Here is a 19024-nt window from a genome sequence, read left to right on the forward strand (position 1 = left end):
CAGTAACAGTATAACAGAGTTTATAGAGTCAACTTGCTGACAGCAGATACTTAATGGTGATATTCAATATCTTTACGCTCTATTTTTGAGGTAACACAAGAGCTCATTCCAGCACTGGTTGATGCTCACTGCTAGATATTAAATTCATTTTAGAAAGCTAATGTTGGCCCCTTAAATTAACAGATTGTTCCAATCCCATACTGATCGCCTTTCTCCTTTCTCCCTTTCTTGGCTGTGTCCTTTGCCTCTGCTCGTCTTGCGGGGTGATCGCCAACTTTGCCCCCTGAGAGCCCGGCACGTTCTGGCAGTGCTTCGGCCTGTTTCCGAGCAGGGAGAATGCTCTGCAAACAAGCAATGCCCCCACTTTATCCGCACCTGTGCCCCCTGCAGGGTATACTCACCTTTCTGCAGCAGTTGTTTGGCAGGGGTTGCATCGTGTCCACCTTGGAGGTGTCTGGACTTCTTCACAACCAGGAGCCGTCCACTGATGAAACGCAGACATAGGTCCCCACTTGTTGCCTTGTCCTCCAGTGGGAGCTCCAGATGGTCCTGGATGGCGCTCCTCTCAGCCTGGATTTGCAATGCGATTCACAAGGACAATGAGGCAATCGGTTGCACCCCTCTGATGGGTCTCGGGGCAAACTCCACCAGCAGCATCGTTGGACACCCTGGCCTGACTACTTGACCTTTTTTGCCCAGTCAGCAGTTGGGTTTGGATTTTGTGATCCTCCAGTTTTTGTTCTGGGAGTACACACAACCCTAATTGCCTTCACTGGTTACCCACGGTGAAGCCCGTTAGAGGGCGAAGCTCATTTTAAATAGAAATAGTTGTTGCATGGACGTAACTCCAATTCTATGAACACGTGTAGTCCTCTAACTACAGGCCTCGCTGGCCCCTGCTCTGTTCCCATTTCTGAGTTCAAAAGGGAGATGAACAGCAGGTGCAGCGGTGCTTTATAGTGTTTGGTTTCTACCTCCTGATTGGGCAGTGAGTGCAAAGATGTGTCTCAGGGTGCCAATAGCAAAGTCTGTTAGAAGGCTACGCACATACTCATAGAATTGGAGTCACATCCAGATAACTACCATCTCTCTCTCTCTGGCAGATGGATGCAGTATAAAACCATTGATTTTAGAGACCAGAGCAGGACAGTGAGGGTGAATCCCTCCGTGCTCAGTTACTGGCTGAGGAAAACTGGTGAGTCCCTTGCACTGGTGCCATCAAAATCAATTTTTCTTCTTCATTTCCATGCTCTTATACTTCAGCTCAGTGATCGATACGCTGTGTAGAGAGGAGTACAGCATTATGGGTAACATGAAACCACCTTATTCAAAGGTTTAAAGACCTACACTATTAGTGCCTGAATCAGGCATGGAGCAGAGGAAAGTTGGCTCAAAAAAGACAAAACAGGTGCTGTAAATAAAATAAAAAAAAGCTGATTAAAAATGTAACACTCAGCTGTAATCATCTATTTTTTAGCGAGATACTTTCTGCACCACCTAATACCTAATATTAAAACATAAAAATGGAAGTAATGCATGAGCATTAACTGCCAAGAATATGTATAGTTACTGTACAGGAATTATCACCTCTAGGTTTTATTATACAATATTTTCCACGTGTACATGATATTTTACATATACAGTTTTAGTTTACAATCCAGAACAAAACATTGAACAAGAAATTAATTAAAAATGAGAAAAACAGTAAAAACCCCAACATTTAATATTTAATCTATCAGTGAACTTCTCTCAGTGAAGCAGTATCAGCCAAAGTGATACCATTCCATACTCTAACACAGGGATATGTTTTTTATCTTAAACCTTTATTTTGGGGCTAGCTAGATACATTACAACATCTACTAACAAATAAAACAAATTGCTCATATACAGTGAAACCTCATTGTTTTGTTGTCCATTATCATTTTGAATTGGTTGTAGTTCACTGATCGTTTAACATATCTTCAGCTTGCTGCACTATGAAATAAAGCAAAGCGTAATGAAGATCCACCTTTAAACGAGATTGACTGAGATCTATGTGATGGCTCAACATTCTCGTTTTTATTTGCACAGTTTTTCATTTTGACATATGCTACATAACTGGCACCATACAACAGCCTGGGCTCAGTATGTTTTGTGTTGTGGTGTTGGTGTTCTTAGGTTATATGGTGACAGCCAAGTGCTTTTCTTGATGTTTACACTTAGAACATGAATTCCCTGAACACAACAGTAACATAATAGAATAACTTTAGTGAAGCATATATTACATGTAAAGCTTACTAAACATAATTCAGATGCTGGATTCTGAAGAAAACTCAAAGATTGTTATTACCCTGGATAGTGACATTCCTTCTACTCCTACACGAGGCGTTTTTACTCCCCAGTTTGTCAGCAGGCAGGCAGGTTAGAGGCCTAGTACATAAAACATTTTTTCATTGCATGAGGAAATCAAAATGCTACATCTAAAAATGTCAGTATGGGCTATTTAGACTTCACAGAAAACTGTGTACAGCAATATTTGCAGGTGATCAATTACTTTCTCAGTGGATGTGTAAACCAATACTACAGAGCAAGATATTTTGTTGTATTGGCACAAGTAACATGCTTTTTCTTAAAAGTGTGCACATTAAGGACAAAACTTAACATTGTTTTTAGCTTTCATAATTTGTGAAAACCTTGTAGCTGGTGATTTCCTGTTTTAACTTAAGTGGAGGTGCATACTCTGTTGTGGGTTGCAGAAATTCTACAACCATTTATGAAAAGTTTTTTTTTTAAACCAATTAATCAAACTAAATAGGTTTTCACCCAACAACAGAAATGCGCTTGTAACCAATGTGCGCTTAAAGATTTGTAATCTTGAATGATGCAAATATAAGTGAGAGGCATACAAATTAAATTCCAAACCTGTGAGATAATATAGAAATTTCTACAATTATTACAATGAATAAACATCATAGAAAGCCACACTAGGCCTAAAAACACAGCCCTCCTCCAAGACAGATTGCAGGGAGGCCGATGAGTCCTAAAACACTCTTACTTAGATTGTCTGTCACACAAGGTACACAATTGCAATCACACACAAACACACATTTTACATTTACTAATGTCTTCACCTTCACTGTGGAGTCTCTTTGAATTCAGTTCAGTTATGATAATGCAGTCAGACCTGCTGAGAATTGTCCCCTCCCGCACTTAAATCCGCACTTTCAAAGTTCGTCATGCCTTCAGGTGAAACTCCACACTGTTGATGTGCTGTTTTGGCCTCACTAAAGGCTTTGTGCAGAGGATCTGCTGGTTTTATGTTAACTCTCGGTCACCCTCTCCTCCATAAAGGTAATTATTGGTTCCGGCTGGTTGGACATACTCCTCAGTCTTGTCCCAGTCTGAGACCCAGCCTCCTCCTCCTCCTCCCATGCCTCCGTTGGGATCCGCTCCCTGGTTCATGGCTCCGTAGCCTCCTCCGCCACTTGTGCGATACAGCTCCTCTGTCTCGTTTGCAAGCTCATCCTCATCCAGGATGCCACATTTCTCATCGCTCATCTGCTCCGGCTCAGCCCAAACTTGCTTCTCTCCAGATGCAAAGAGGCCTGCAGCACAGAGACGGACGAGATAAATCCCTAAGATACAGAGTTTTTGCATATTGCATTGCTAACCCAATTTACAGAAGATCGCACAAAGAACAATGCACAGATTGTTGCATACTTAAACACCATAATGCTCTGATTATGGAACAATGGGTGGAAACATAAATTAAGAGGGAAATATACGCACCATAGAATATAACACCTCCGTAATGAACAAGTGAGGCGATAAGAAACACACCCTGCCACTCTTCACGTGTCTATCAAAGGAGGGTGAGAGGGAAAAAAGACAAGGTTATAAGCATGAAAAAAAAGTGTTCAAAATATTCTAAAGTTATAGACATGCACACATTAAATCAAACCAATCAAAGGAAGGCTTGCACATGCACATTGAGCTACTCTCAGTGCAAAACTGAATTGATATCTGTCCTTAAGTGACACATTTCTCCCTGTGTGACTATTGGACATGCAAACATTTAAAAGAAGTCTTTCTGAGGAAGTGACATCTCTGCGGTTTTAGGTAGCTGAACATTTTCTATGACCAAACTCAGTTGGTGGTGCACTCTTTATACACAGAATGAGGACATGCAACATGCATGTTTCCTCAATAATGCATGGTAATAATAAAACACACTTCAGGCAACTAAATGAAATGTGTTTACGGGTCTCTTTTACAACATAAAAAGTTCTCACCTTATGCTTCGTCATTGCACCAACTATAAGTGGGCAAACCATACCAGACAAAGTGCCCACGCCGTTGGAGATACCCATGAGGATACTAGCATAGCGCGGAGCAATGTCCAGGTGGTTGACATTGAAACCTTATGGGGAACGATAAATACAACATTAGCACATAAATTACAGGAAACAGTTATATATCCATAAGCCCTACACATTCTACTTTATTATTTGAGGCCAAAAGGTTTAAAAGAACAAGTTGATGTCCTTCGTAAGAAAGGGGCGTATGGATATTGAGGGGGGCAACAAAATGTGTAGAGTTATTTAAAAAATAAAAAAAAAGATGGTTTTACCTGAAATGGCAAAGCCAGAGAAACCCACAGCCAGGACCAGGAAGGTAATAGCAACCCCTTTTGTATGAGAGAAGCCCACAACCAGCAGAAGGGTTGCCTCCATCCCAAACCCTGATGCAGATAAGTGAAATATCACACAAACAAAGAATGATTTTAAGGTTATTATTAAGTCTCAATGCAAGATGCTTATTGACAACTTCGTCATGCTGTTCTCATCTCCCTTTTCATGAAGTTCTTGTGTCTGAGCAGGACCCTAAAGTTGCCCTAGCACTGACAGCTTCCCACAAAGTGATATGTACACTGCATGCTTCTTCATTTCACTTCGCTATTGATTTCTCTCTGTAGTTCAAAAATAGCCAACAGAGGCAGGGCCTCTGCTTTACACTGAGTCATCATTTCCCTGATGCAGCAAAATAAAATGTTTCTCGCCACAGCTGATGAGTTAACCCCATAAATAGCCAATGAGCTACTTCTGACTGCTTTCTGACTAAAAATAGGGTGCTTAGAAAAACTTTGTGCAATTCTAATTTTGCCTTCCCTGTGTTTTGGCCCTTTCTTACCTCCACAGTTCATGAGTTTCCTGACATTGGTGGTGGTCATGATTTGGTTGGAGCGCAAATAGTCAGCAAGCTGGCCACCAATGGGCACAATGATGGTCATGACGAGGTGAGGAAGTGCGGAAACTATGCCCACCTAGATGAGAAAGAAAGAGAACAGATATGAGACCTCTTGGAGAGCAGGCTTTCAGTAGCTTTGACTTTCCTCTGCAGTATCATGTTATTGTACATATGGAAACTTTTGTTGCTGGTGCAGTGCTCACAACCCACTGACCACATCTGCTTTCAGTTACCTTGCTAATCTCGAACCCAAACACCTCCTCGAAGTATGCAGGCTGGCTAATGAGAAGCAAGTAGAAAGTCCAGCTTCTGCAGAAATTTGCCACGATGATGGCGTACACTGGCATGGACGTAAAGAAGGCTCTCCACGGTGTGTTGAATTTCTGCAACACAGAAAAAATGTGTTACAGAAATTGTCTTTTGAAACAAACATGCATCAGAAACCAGGACAGTGTAATTGATAAGAGGATGGGTGGAGTACATTTACAGTTTAGCTTGAATGCACGAATGCATACAGAAATGAGCAGCGGTTACCACTGATATGGAGTTTCTAAATCTATCTGTGCTGCTCTCATTTTGATTAACTATTACTGATATTTCAGAATCAGCTCATGATGAAGTTTGACACTCTCTCAGGCTAACTTCCTTCTTACTCTTACTTTGCTTTGTTTGATTACCATCTCTACGCTCTTCGTTCTTGTCCTTAAGTATTGTCCACAATATAGTGATATTGCAAACTCACTTGAAAGACATGTAAATGACAGGGCAGGCCACATCAGTGCTATTAACATATAAATCTACTGTATGTACTGACCGTTACTGTATGTTGGGCCGACTCGCCAATGCTTTCCTCAATATATTTTCTCTCTTCCTCAGTGATGGTGGGATGGGCAGCTGGACTTTCATAAGACACCAGGAACCAGAAGCAATACCACATGACCCCAAAAGTTCCTGTGGGGGGGGGGGGGAGTTGTGTAATGTAAGTGTCAAAACTGGAAAGAAATGTCAAAAAGAACAAGCTGCGGAGGAGACACCTTGACTGTAACTGCTGCCTCAGTACAGACTGTACTGACTAAATGTTGAATTCATACATAACGGGTGATTTTTTTTTCTTTCTGTGTCTCATATTTATGGTGCTGGTCTTCTTGTCCTTTCAGTTTCAGTATGTGTCAGCCTCTACTGTGTTACTGTTGTGCATAGTGACAGGCGTGCCTACACAACTATTGAAATCAGCATTTGATGTATTTAGTGTTGTCACAAACCAACTGATCACTGTAGGACTCTCACTGTTGTCATGTTTATTATTGCAACAATCACATTGTAAAGCTCAGGATCCCCGGTCAAAGGTCAAGGGTCTCTTACCGTAGACGTAGAACACTGATGACCATCCTGAGTACTGGACCAGGATTCCAGCTAATGGCATGGCAATCACAGCACCAGCATAAGAACCTAGAAAAAATAAACATTGTGTTTCGGGCAAATTTTTCAATTCCTCATTTTGTCCTTTAACTGTTTGCTTTATAACATGTCTTACTGTCACATATGACAAAGAAAAGCTCCTCACATTTGAGAAGTTGGAACAAACAAAAGTTTGGCAAATAACTGAAATGTTATCAGAATCAATTATCCGAATAGGTGCAGATTAATTTTCTTATAGTAATTAAGTAATGTATTAATTGACTAAATTGTGGCTATATTAAACTGATAATGATGAAAGTCATGACAAATGTTGTTTAAAGACGAGGGAAACTGCTACAGTGATAATGGACTCACCACAAAAGGCTGTTGTGGCCAGGCGACTTCTTTCAAGAGGCGGTGCCCATTTTGCCCAAATACCATGACAGGCCGGATATGAAACCCCCTGTAGGATAGGGAAGAAATTACGCTATGATAAATGTTCTTAATCCAATGTAAACAGAAATCTTTCTCGTTGCACATTTCTTGAGATAAAGAGAAAGCTATAGACAAGAGTCAAGCACCTCCACAAGTCCTTGAAACACCCTGACAATGATAACACAGCCAAAATGCATCCGCGCTGCTGCAGGGATGAGCATATTCAGGCAAGATGTGGCCACTATAGCAAAGCCAAACACTCTGGAAGAGGAAAGAATAGAGAAAGGAAGAGACATTCAGTATGTGTAAAAGAATGTGCAATGATCCCTTGCCATGAATAGAGGATTAACAGACCTGTTTGCAGCAAACTTTTGACAGATGAACCCTCCTGGGATTTGGGTTACTATGTATCCCCAGAAGAAGGACCCGTGGATCATTCCCACTGTTTCTGGATCCCAGTCAAACTGAGCTTTCTGTTGGGACACGCAAGGAGACAAGTACATGAGAAAAAATATCACGGCATTTCTTCAAGGATCTCACTTTGAAACAGGAAATGGCTTTTCCCAAACTCACGAAAAGTTAGCTTGCTCAAACCATAAAAAACACCCCAGACAAAAAGTGCATGGTCAGAGGAGGCCACATACTAATATTTATTTTGCCTTGCTGTGGTTGACCTAAGAAAAGGGTAAAGGTACCACAAACTCAGACCACTGTTCCCACCTCACCCGCCGCCACTCACCACTACGACCTCCTTGTTGTCTCTGAAGATGGTGTGGCTGTTGACCATGCTGACGATGGCCACGCCCAAGTTACATCTGATACCAAAGGAGATGCAGAAGCCAATGCCAGAGAGGATGGCGATGATGTAGCGCCGCGGCAGGCCGAAGCATGTGCAGTCCACCACGGGCATCTCCTTGTCCTCCACCAGCTCCGGCCGGCCCTCCGCCGACAGCTCAATGGTCTCGCCATTTTCCTGCTTCTTCTCAAGAGCTCTATGAAACAGGGATTGGAAAACCCAAAAGGGAGAGAATGGAATATGTAAACAATTGTAGAAGTGTAGAAGAAGTGCTAGTGAATCTGTTTTCTTAAGAAGTTGATTTTAATAGTTAAACTTTAATGTAGCCCAAATCTTTGTACTTCTCTTCTATCAGCTTGTGATGGTTTGATGTGATTTTCTGGCCTGCGTATCAGTTGAAACATCCCTTTGCAATGTTGTATAGTAACCCATGTCCTACAGGTTGCCACAGAAACAACCTTGACAATACACACATGTTAAATGTGAGGAAAAAACCCAAATAGTCATTGTTGTGTTTGCTGATTCATTTCAACTTAATGGCTATTGAAAACATTTTCAAGTGACAGCTCATTAACAGTTATTGAGCCTTCAAAAAGACTTTATGTTTAGTTTACTCTTAGATTTCTATATTGTGGATTTTCTTTAAGAGCCGCCAGTCAGTCAGTGAGCCCGCAGAGTCTTTCCAAATTCCACAGTGAAAACAGATCCTGTTCTGAGGGCTTGTAGACTGACAACTTGGCATGATAAAAGCGCATGGATCCCGATGTTCAGACAACCTTTCTCGCTGTCAATCTGACTGGTAACTACAGCATCTTAACAAGAGACAGTCAGCACACTTGTCTGTCAGCCTACCACCACTGGAGCTCGCTGACATAACTTTGACTCATCCACGCTCTTCTTCTCCTTCCAAACAAGGTTAATTACTCTTCCTCTGCTCCTGTCTCTGTTCGTATGGCTTGCTGAGAAACCCTGAGAAACCGTGACCTCTGCCAGCCTCCAGTCTAACAGGCATCAAATATGTATCTAAACGCAGCGGATCATCTATTAAACATGATGTGTGCAATGCTGAGTTCTCAGATCAGACTCGGGCACTGCAGGTCCAGAACACAGAGCCCCTTTCACAACACAGCTTTATTTATAATACATACTCAGGTTTTCTAATATGTAAAAGCTAAAAGCAGATATCCCTAGTGCCTTTGTCTGGTGAATGTAATTTACAACCACTGTCCAGAGATACATACAGTAGATGAGAGTTGGTTGTGTAGCAAAACATATCAGTGAACCCTGCAGCTTTTAGCCAAAATACAACACCCAACAGTGCAGAGCGTGAATGACGCCCACAGCGGCCATTGTGAACATTCATTATGGTTGGGATGAAAATCTCTACCTGCAAGAGCAAGTACAGACTAGACACTGTACGTAAGATTTACATCATATAAACACACTGAATATGGCAATTTATCAGTTCCCCAGTGACATCACAACAAAATAACAACGACAAAATTGCGGTAAAACTATGAATAAAATGTACTAAGTGTCATGCACAAAAATGACTAATCACAGTTTAAACCATGAAGGCCAATACATTTAAAAGCCAACAAGAGCCATTTCCATTGTTTTTATGTCATCAATGTGTGTCAACCAGTCAGAGCCAGCATACAAGGCATGTGCCAAAGGCGTAGAAATAGTGTAGTTATTATTTATTGACCAGTTTGATGGTTGGAAGTGCAGAGAGAGTGCAGAGATTTAGACTGACACGCCCCAAAAATCCCTTGTTTGTACAAAAACCTGGTGCCTTACCTGGTGTAAGGACGTATGACTTGTGACACACGCCTTACTCATTTTGTACATCCTACGTATGTATAGGCCGACCTTACCAACTAATACAGGAAGAAGGATTCTGTTAGCTGTGTAAGTACCAGGATGTTACTGCTCTATCAAGTCACCAAGGACGACAACTCTGAAACACCAGGGACAGAAAAGCACCAGCCGGCCACTAAAGATCTTTATACAACCCTTACTGCAGACGTACTTCCTGTGGAGACCTTAAAAATGACATGGATACAAACATATCGAGTGACAAAAACACTTGCACTTGACTTTATGTTCCTGTCAGCAAACCTTTTCAAATCAGTCAGCTAAAAAGTCCGATAGTACACGGACTGGGACATAACAGCTGCACAACTATGAAACATACATGCTCTATTAGTTACTGTAAGCAGGGGTTCCAACAGTCTCCGACACTGATCAAGTATTAATGATTCTCACTCTTGAATTATTAATATCTCTGGCTCTCTTGGACTATTTTTGTCTGAGCGGGGCCTCTCTCTTCATTCTTCCTGTCTCCTCTTCATCTCCAACACTGCCTTTTACCGTCAACTCCCCTGACTCACGCACAGTCTCGCACACAATTCACAACATTTCCTCCTTCTTCAACACCATTTTTATTTCCTCAGTATCCAGAAGATGTCCACACTGAGTTTTCTTTCTCTGCAAAGGCCAAAATGGGGTTTTATTTCTACCATACTCTGCTGCGGTGACTTTTCATGACTGACCCTGAGTTAAAGAAAATCCTTTGTAATCCTCACAAGCTACCCGACCTCCTCCTTTTTGTCGCACTCGTCCCACCATGAGGAAAGGTCTGTGCGCGCCTGTGAACCAGTTTGACTCAATAAGAAAACTGCTCAGTTTTGAACCTCGATGACATGTAAGAAAGCCGAACACACACGACCCGTTGTGTTGAGCGAGTATTCCTGGTTCTCTCTCCAAGTTAATCTCTTAATTCATACGTCAAGGACAAATGTCAGGGCAGTTCAGCAGCTTGGTTCAGAGTTGAGTCAACAGCTTGGAATCATTGATTGGATAAGAGAGAGTCAAATAACTGGTGCAGATTGTTTGAGAGGTCGAAAAGCTCACAGTGAATCTACGAAGGACCTACTGAACTTCGGACTGTAGTCACAAAAGAACTACATTTTGGAGATCGTGTGCATTAATTAAACATTTTGAATCGATCAAAAGCATTTTGACACGTACATATTTTCAGCAGTTTAACTGAAGGCAGTTCATTCTGCTAAAATTTCAGGAATGAGATGCCCAAGCATAAAGAGGAACTGAACAGCACTTATTTGTAAATATCTATAGATAGATTAGACCTGCAATGATTAGTCAATTAATCAATTAGTCAATCTGCAACTATTTTGATATTCAATTAATCGTTTTAAGTTATTCTTGTTTAAGGTTCTTCTCAAATGTGACAATCTGCAGTGTAAATCGAAGGTTTTGGGCTTCTGGTCGGACAAAACAAGTCCTTTCATGGCATCACCTTGGGATTTAGGACATTTAGACTTTTTTTTTTTTTTACTGTTGTAACTGATGTTGGACCAAAACGATGAATAGAGAGTAATTGTTAGTTGCAGCCCTAATATGTTGAACGGACACAGCTCCATACCTAAAACACTAAATCAAACAACAGGTGAACAATGCGTTTAAGCGTGTTGCGTGCGGAGAGCAGCACCGCGTAACGCACGGCAGCCAGGCACCAAGGGAGCACCTGAGAGCACGTGCGCTCCACGGAAATGAAAGCTTATAGGCCGCTGTGGTCGCGTGGCCTAATCCTGGCTGTGAGATGCCCTGAAGGGGGGGGGGGGGGGGGGCCACGATGAATATCTACCGGGCTACTTAGGGGGAGAGAGAGAGAGGGAGAGAGAGAGGTGGCCAAGGTGTGCGGCCTGCAGGGATTTACGTGGGCCGACAGCTTGGACGAGCAGAGGCTATTTCTGGAGAGGATTTAAGTGTTTAGACGCTACATCAAATCCCGAGAGAAAGAAAGGGGAGTCTATCGACGCCTTTTTTTTTGCGTTCAGACATCCATCACACATCCAGACACCTGACTGGCCCCCCACACACTTTTGCTCGGCGCGGAAGCTCCGATTATTTGCGCAGTTGTCTTGTGGGTCTAAAATGCCACATGATGTCGAAAATGGTCCGACCTCGGTCCGCGTCCACGGTCAGGTTGTGCCGCTCCGCTAATATCCAACCCACACCCCAAAAGGCCTTAACGAGAGAGAGGGTCAGTGGAAGTCTTCGCAAGGTTGCCGTCCCACTGCGACACGTGGGAGAGAATAACAGGCCGCAGAGAGCGACCTCAGAGGCCTGTCTTACACCCAACACACAGTAACTCTCAGAGTTAGGAAGGAAGGAATAGACGACCTTATCAAACATGCTCTGTGTGGTAGAAACGGAGACACAGCGCTTGATTACTCAGTCATACACCTCCACATAAACCGGTGACAAGGCTTCTGTAATTTGACAATTTGACAGCTCCGCAGAAAAGCCTGGAAGACATGAATCCAGCCCTATCGATCCAACGCTTCAGCTTACACTGATAGAACCGTTTTTGGCCAAAAATGAAACTTAATTCTGCTCATTTGCTACTCAGAAGCAAAGGAGGATATTCACCCTGCACATGAAAGACTTTGGCAGACTCATTTTAGGGATTCAGATCATTTGTGTGCTCAGAAAACATTTTTTATCAGCTACTGCATGACTGCAGCTGCTTGTAAGGTGATACATTATGTATGCCAGTTTCTTATGTGACAGATTCAGCAGCCTATAGAGGGACAGATGTTGCGCCAGGCCACCCAGGCCCAGACCAGTACAGGCCTCTGGACGGCTTGATCTTCAAAAGAGGCACTTTGATTCTCTTTTAAAGACAAATGCTCATTAACATTTCAGCAACTATGCAGACGTCCCTCCAGTAGCCTAAATTACTTGCAAAAGATGAACTTTATTTATTTATTCATTTATTTTTTAATACGAGAAGGCAATAACGCTCGTAGTTTCAACACGAGAGTCAAAATGTTCCGCTTGTAATTTGTCCCAGAGAGATTGTACATACCCGTATATCTTCCCGAGAGTCTTGGCTGCCACGGCCTTAAACCTGTCCGGCCGGATCTCCATCCTCACGACTCCAGGATCCGACCAATGTGCAGTCTTTGCGCGCCCCCGATCGAGCGCACAGCCTTCTCCTCTACTCCCTCCGCCCCGTGTTTCTCACTCACACATGTACATATATGAAGGAGAAAACTTGGCTTTACTTGATCACCAGACTCCTCAACCCGCAGTTTCCTGTGCGGCGGAATCTGTAGTCAGCGACACTGATTGTCCAGAGATTGAATTTGCTTCAACTGCCTTTACACAAAACCAACATTGTCAGTCCCACTCTGTTCTTAATGTCCAAGTGAACTTCTTTGCACTCTTTGGTGTCCGTGAGGGTTCACAGCGCGCTGGAGGCAACTTTGGTCAGGATTCGTGTCTCTGGCCGTGGTCCTGAAGCCAGATTACTGCTGCCTGCGCGCTAATCTCTCCAAGAGTGAGTAGTGAGTGGAAGGTAGCATGTCACTTCCTTCCCCGCAGCCCGGCGTTTTAAGCACCGACTATCCAAGCAGCGGCTATTCTTGGACCGCACAAGCCTTGAATGGAGAGAGTTGGAGTAAACACTGTCCGATCGAAGCATATTAACAGAGTTCCCGGGTATTTGTTACACGGGCGGGGCAGGCTGCTCCCAGGACGCCGTGGTGATTCTGGGTGGGACTGCCGGTTATTTGCGCTCTTTAAAAAAAAAAAAAAAAAAGGGACTATAGATCCAGAGAAATGCTACGCGAGTCTGAGAGTGAAAGATAAATAAAAAGAAGAACAATCTGATCTATAAAACGATAAGACGGGCTCCGGGTTCTACTTTGCTGTGCGCTCCTCTCAGCTATGCGCCCTGTGCGTCATACCAACAGTGGCAGAGCTGCCATAACGCATCAATACTGCAAACCCCTTTCACATGGCTGTGAGAGGTGCTGCTTACCTTGAATTTATAAACAGTCATTTGGTACATGAGACTTGTGCTAAAACAGCTAAATAAAAAATGATAGCAAATGGCGAACTGCTCTCTCCAGTTATATCTTTGCAGAGTTTAGAAGCAAATGATAGATAACAAATATTTACTGCATATTAGTGATGAACATAGAGTTTAAAAGAAAATATTGCATTGCAGTTGTAAGTGTGTGGCTTTCACCACCTTCCAACAATGTGCCACCAACCAATGTGTGCATGGTTTGAAGTACTTTTTTTAAAGCCTTGCATGTAAATGTTTTTTTTTTTACCCTGATAGCTGAGGTCCTGTGGTGTAGCTGAGTCTTTCTCACTGAAGACATCTTGACATGTGGCAGCAGGAAAAGCACAGTTGTAAATAATAAAATGCCTTTGTTAATGTTATTAGTAACATCAACCTGTGCTTTTCTTACTATGACGAGTCAAAATGTCCTCTGACAAAACAATTCTTTTCAACCTAAAAACAAACAACTCTATTTCATGATTTCTTCAGGCACATACTGTAAATCATGTTTTGCTTAAATAATCAGTTACACCTGTTGGCATAAAAGATGTCCAATGTCACTTAGTTGCGGGACTGTAATTATTGTGCATAAAAAGCAAGACAACATTTCTTTCGTCTCTAGACTCTTTCTTTTTTCTGGCACCATACTGGATGACGACTGAAAGGATAGATGGTATTAACGAAGGTGCAGGAAAGATCTAGTTTATTGTAGCTGTACAAACGTACGGCACAAGTGACTACAGTTACATACTACAGGTTATGATGCACAGGCAAATGTTTAGGGCAGATTTGGTGGTGGCTATAGGCAGCGGGAGGGCAACAGGTCAGGAGGTTCATGGTTAACAAAGGGTACTGACAGATTTGACAGCTGCAGCCGGTGGATGAGACACATCACAGCAGGTCAATCGGGACTCTCCTGTATAGTCTACCACCAAATGTTGCTGATAAAAACCTAGAAATGCAAACTTTGTCTGATGTGTGTAGATAATGGGAAATAACATGCACATTCAACGAGCAACTACTTTTTCATTACGGTCATTCAAAAGTCTCACAGTGTCCAGCATCAGATACAGCTCTTCTCCAGATCCTTGGCTGATATGGTTCTCAGAGAGTGAGAGGAGAGGAAGAGGGGAGGGAAGGGCATGGCAGAGGGAGGAGGGGACAGGCTGGGTGGCACGGAGATGATGGATGGAGTGTCCGAGAGCGAGCCATAACCAGCTCTCCGCACATCTACTGCGCTGGAGCCAGCGGAGGCGTGGAAAAACACGGGGGGAGGGTCCATGGGGTCTGTGGTTAAATCTGCGGACAGAGATATATAAGAAATGTGTAAATATTTCCTATGAATTAGATTTTGTCTTACAGGAGAGAGGATAAGACACCATTAAGTTGCACTGAGTGGCAGGAAAAAACCATCCTGTTTCTGTATCTACTGTGGACACGCACATTTGCTGTTGTGTTTCCACTATTAAAGCTCCACCATGCAGCATCATGTATTAGTGGCAGCAAGCAGGAAGCGCTTCAGTACCAAGATGTCATGTTGCACAGCGTCAACTGACACGACATAGCACGCTCATGTTTGATAACCTGGCCGACCTGAAATGCTTTAAATGATACCCAAGAGACGAGAGAGGAAATAGATCAGATGCTGATGAGAGCAGTTTTCTCTGGATTGAAGTGTCTCTTTGTGTCTGCTGATGAGGAGATGATTTCTATCTTTAGCCTCATTTTGTCACTCTGTGAGAGACATGCTTGTAGTTGTTTGTTTTGTGTCAGTTGACAGTCTTCTCTTTTGTCGTGGCGCTTTGTAGTGTAGGCAGATACGATGTGTGTATTTTTACATGTACAAAAAAAAAATATGTGGGCATACAAAAGAAATGTCCATGCAGGTTTCTGAAAGTCCCTGCAGGCCATACAATGTGGTACCATGCAGCTGCAGTTTAAGTCTGAAAGAGGCTCAAACTCAAAAACAATCTAATAAAAATCAGTTCGTCTACCTGAGTCATCGTTCAGCTGGGTGTGCAGGTACTGGTGTTTGGTGTAGAACTTGTTGTAGATACAGTACACTGCAGCCATCAGAGCGAAGGTTCCCATGGCCGCAGCTATGAACAGACCCACTTTGGCATTGTCTTTGTCTACACGACCGTCTGCGGAGGCACGAACACGAATCCCGTTCAGAAAAAAGGAGAGTTAGAACATGTTATTTAGGCACATGCTGCCTTTCTGACATTAATATTGTGCACGTTAGATATGAATGTTTGCAGTTCTCCTGAACAGCATTTCCTGGAAATACACTTACATGTTCGCTTTGCATTTAAATGAGTGGTTTCCTCTTTTCTGAGCAGGTCACGTATGTGTGGTGGTGGTGGTGGTGGTGGTGGAGGTGGTGGTGGTGGAGGAGGAGGAGGAGGAGGTGCTGCTGCCGGGGCCTGATGGGCACCGATCTTGTGCTCAGACTGCAGGGTGCTCTGGGAGCTGCTCAGTGGAAACACCAGCAGCAGGCAGAGCGCTGCCAGGTCTGCCATGTAGATGTGGACACCTACGAATGAAAATCAAGATTTATGCAAAAAATGTAATCTATGGAAACATAAATATTAGTTTTATGTGAAGGTTTTCTAAGGTTTACTTACTTTGAAAGTTTAGTATATACATGCTTTCTCCTGGCTGATATCAGGGCTGGTGAGGGAGTTTTCACGCTCACCATAAGCAGATATGCAACTCAATAACAGGCAAAACAATATTGCAGTTGTTTTTCACACTACAGCTTGTTGTTCCTTGTTATAATTTCCCACTTGTATGTACCAAACCCAACCTGGTCTCGCTCTAAAACAAAGCCTCTTAAACAGTTTAATAAACTCCCTGTCCTACACACATACACACACAAACACATTCACCGTTATGCAAAGGCATAAGGTTTTAACATTTTAAATCGATCTTGTCAGTCGTGTTTACCTGAGGTCGAAGCGAAGACGTCGTGTTTCTCTCTGCCGGGTGTTGGCCTGTCCTCTCTGCCTCTCTGCTGACTCAAGTGAGACTGCATCCAAGACAACTGTCCCCAGATGCGCCAAACACCCAATATTTCCACGGGGACACCTGTGAGTACTCTTCCACACACCCATACAAGTGTAGAAAATGGCTTACACAAGTGCTATGTTTCGACAGACAAAGAGGTCTTACAAAGGGAAAAAATACATGGATGTGACAGAAAAGTCTTCTGTATGCTAGAGGCTTTCCTTTATGAAGTCCTACCCTGCCACAATGTCTTGTAAGCTTTTTAAGTTTTGACCTTGAATTTGTAGTTTGAACAGAAATAGAAAAAAAAAATCAGGAAAGTGACAGTGATTGTTCGCTCATAGCAAGAAAAATCTGTTTTTATTTAGGTCTTAAAAAGGTAGTGATATGAGAAAAAGAGCCATCTAATAATAATAATAAAATAATAATAATCTAAAAGTGACATACCAAATCAGAGCTTAAATGATTTTGCAGAGGTCACACAACAGACTGGAAGATGACGGTGTTCGGCTGAGGAAAGCTTTCTGACATGAGTGCAACAGAGCTCCCTACTGACACATAAATGTACTGCTTAAACCTCGAGCAACTGGCTTACACAAAGTGCTGAGCATTCGATATGAAGTTCAAACAACTAGTCTGCAAAAAAAACAACTATAGGATAAGATCTAGAATTACACTAGAAATATTTATTTTTTCTATTTAAATATGAACAATACCAAAAAACAGTATAATGTACATAATCAGGTAAGCTTTTTCTTTCTTTTTCAGGTATGTATAGACAATTTATTAGATTTACGGCTATACTTAATTCCCCAGTGTTAATGAACAATTTGGAGATAGAGATCTACTGTACATCGTTTAATTTGTCACCATAACGGTCTGATATTTGATCTTCTGAGCTGGCTGGTTTTAAACACTTCTCTGGAAGGGCGATGTGCGTCCCATTCCCATAATCTGCACGGCCCTGCAAGGGCACTCAAACTGCTCAAGGACTGACTATGAAAGAGAAACAAAGAAATGCGCCAACTGTTCACGGTGGCAAAACAGTGTTTTGAAAGCTGAAGCTACAATAGGTCATCTGCCTTAACACAGGTCCCTATAGCCTTGAACATCATGTTTCAGGCAGACACACTAAGACAGAAAGTGAAATCTAGCTACAAAACTGTCCTCAATCAGGCAGATTCAGTCTCACATTGTATAATAACAGGTCAGTAAGAAGAACAAATGTTCATGCCTCTACATGTCCTCACATACAGCTGTTGTTTACCCTGGCAGAAGACTTGATAGACTTTCCCAGGCTGATAATGGTGCAGATGGGCAGTGACACGCAGCAAGCAGGTTTTGGTGGAGAGCATGACTGCAGAAAAATGCTCTTTACTCCTTCAAAGAACTGCCTGCGTTTCTGGGCTTCTAAGCAGGTGACGTAACCACTAAATGCCTCAGCGGAGACGCCCTGCAAGAAATACTAGGAAACTGTATGTATGCAGCTTTCTAACATAAATAGTGGAAAGAAAAGGTCGCTATCTGAGGGAGTAGTTGTCTGAGCTGATTTGCCAACAGAATATTAATTCAATCAATATTTGTTACTTCTCGACAGCAATGAAAGGTGTGAAATCGGCCTCATACGTCCAATTTTCAAAAGGCACATGTGGATCAAATTCCTGCCTCTCATCCCAGCTGACACTTGCCCCTTAAATTGAATAATTCTGTTAAGTACTTCATTTCTGCTTTGGAGCTGGCCTCGGTAAACACCAAACTGAAACTACAATCACCAGCTATACTGTACATACCATGAAATCTTATACAGAAGAGAGGATACAACAAAACACAACATATTGCATTTAACAAATTCAACCAGAATGTAGGATGGGGAAAAGGATTCATTTGTATTTACCAGCACAACGTAGAGTTGTACAACTCTAATTCATACCTGCAAACAAACGTCTACTTCCTAAAGGAAATGGACAGACATCCTAAAAATCACCTTCTAAAAATGTAAATATAGAAAACCATTTACCAAGTCAATACTTAAGACCGTGTCAGGTAAAAGTCCAAGCAATGTTTAAATTGCATTTCAAACATGATTTCAATATACTGTAGTGCTGAAAGAAAATCTATAGCAAAAACATGTTGCATTGCAATGACATTATATTACATTTTCTCATGTACAGATGACATACACTATTAAAAAGTGAACCTGCCAAAAAAAAAAGTCTTTTTAAAAAGATGCTTTTAACCTGTTGTTCAATCAGCCTCATTAAATCTTAAATCTGAAG

At 42.3% G+C, this 19024-nt stretch overlaps 1 protein-coding gene across 2 annotated transcripts; it reads right to left on the minus strand.

Moving 5' to 3' along the window:
* Positions 1-3294: 3294 nt before the first annotated feature.
* On the minus strand, positions 3295-12814 carry LOC139303103 (vesicular glutamate transporter 1-like). Of its 2 annotated transcripts, none has more exons than XM_070926811.1 (13): positions 12753-12814; positions 7799-8051; positions 7414-7532; positions 7206-7320; positions 7000-7087; positions 6589-6675; positions 6052-6177; positions 5460-5626; positions 5170-5302; positions 4610-4720; positions 4272-4399; positions 3769-3838; positions 3295-3584 (listed from the first exon to the last, which is right to left on the minus strand). In XM_070926811.1, the coding sequence occupies exons 1-13, from the start codon at positions 12812-12814 to the stop codon at positions 3295-3297; spliced, it is 1749 nt and encodes a 582-aa protein (XP_070782912.1). The 2 variants fall into 2 exon arrangements, with proteins under 2 accessions (XP_070782912.1, XP_070782913.1); XM_070926812.1 differs by having other exon boundaries at positions 5460-5609; positions 6041-6177.
* Between the last annotated feature and the right edge of the window lie 6210 nt (positions 12815-19024).

The sequence above is a fragment of the Enoplosus armatus genome, chromosome 20 (assembly GCF_043641665.1).
Source record: "Enoplosus armatus isolate fEnoArm2 chromosome 20, fEnoArm2.hap1, whole genome shotgun sequence".
Taxonomy (NCBI): Eukaryota; Metazoa; Chordata; class Actinopteri; order Centrarchiformes; family Enoplosidae; genus Enoplosus; species Enoplosus armatus.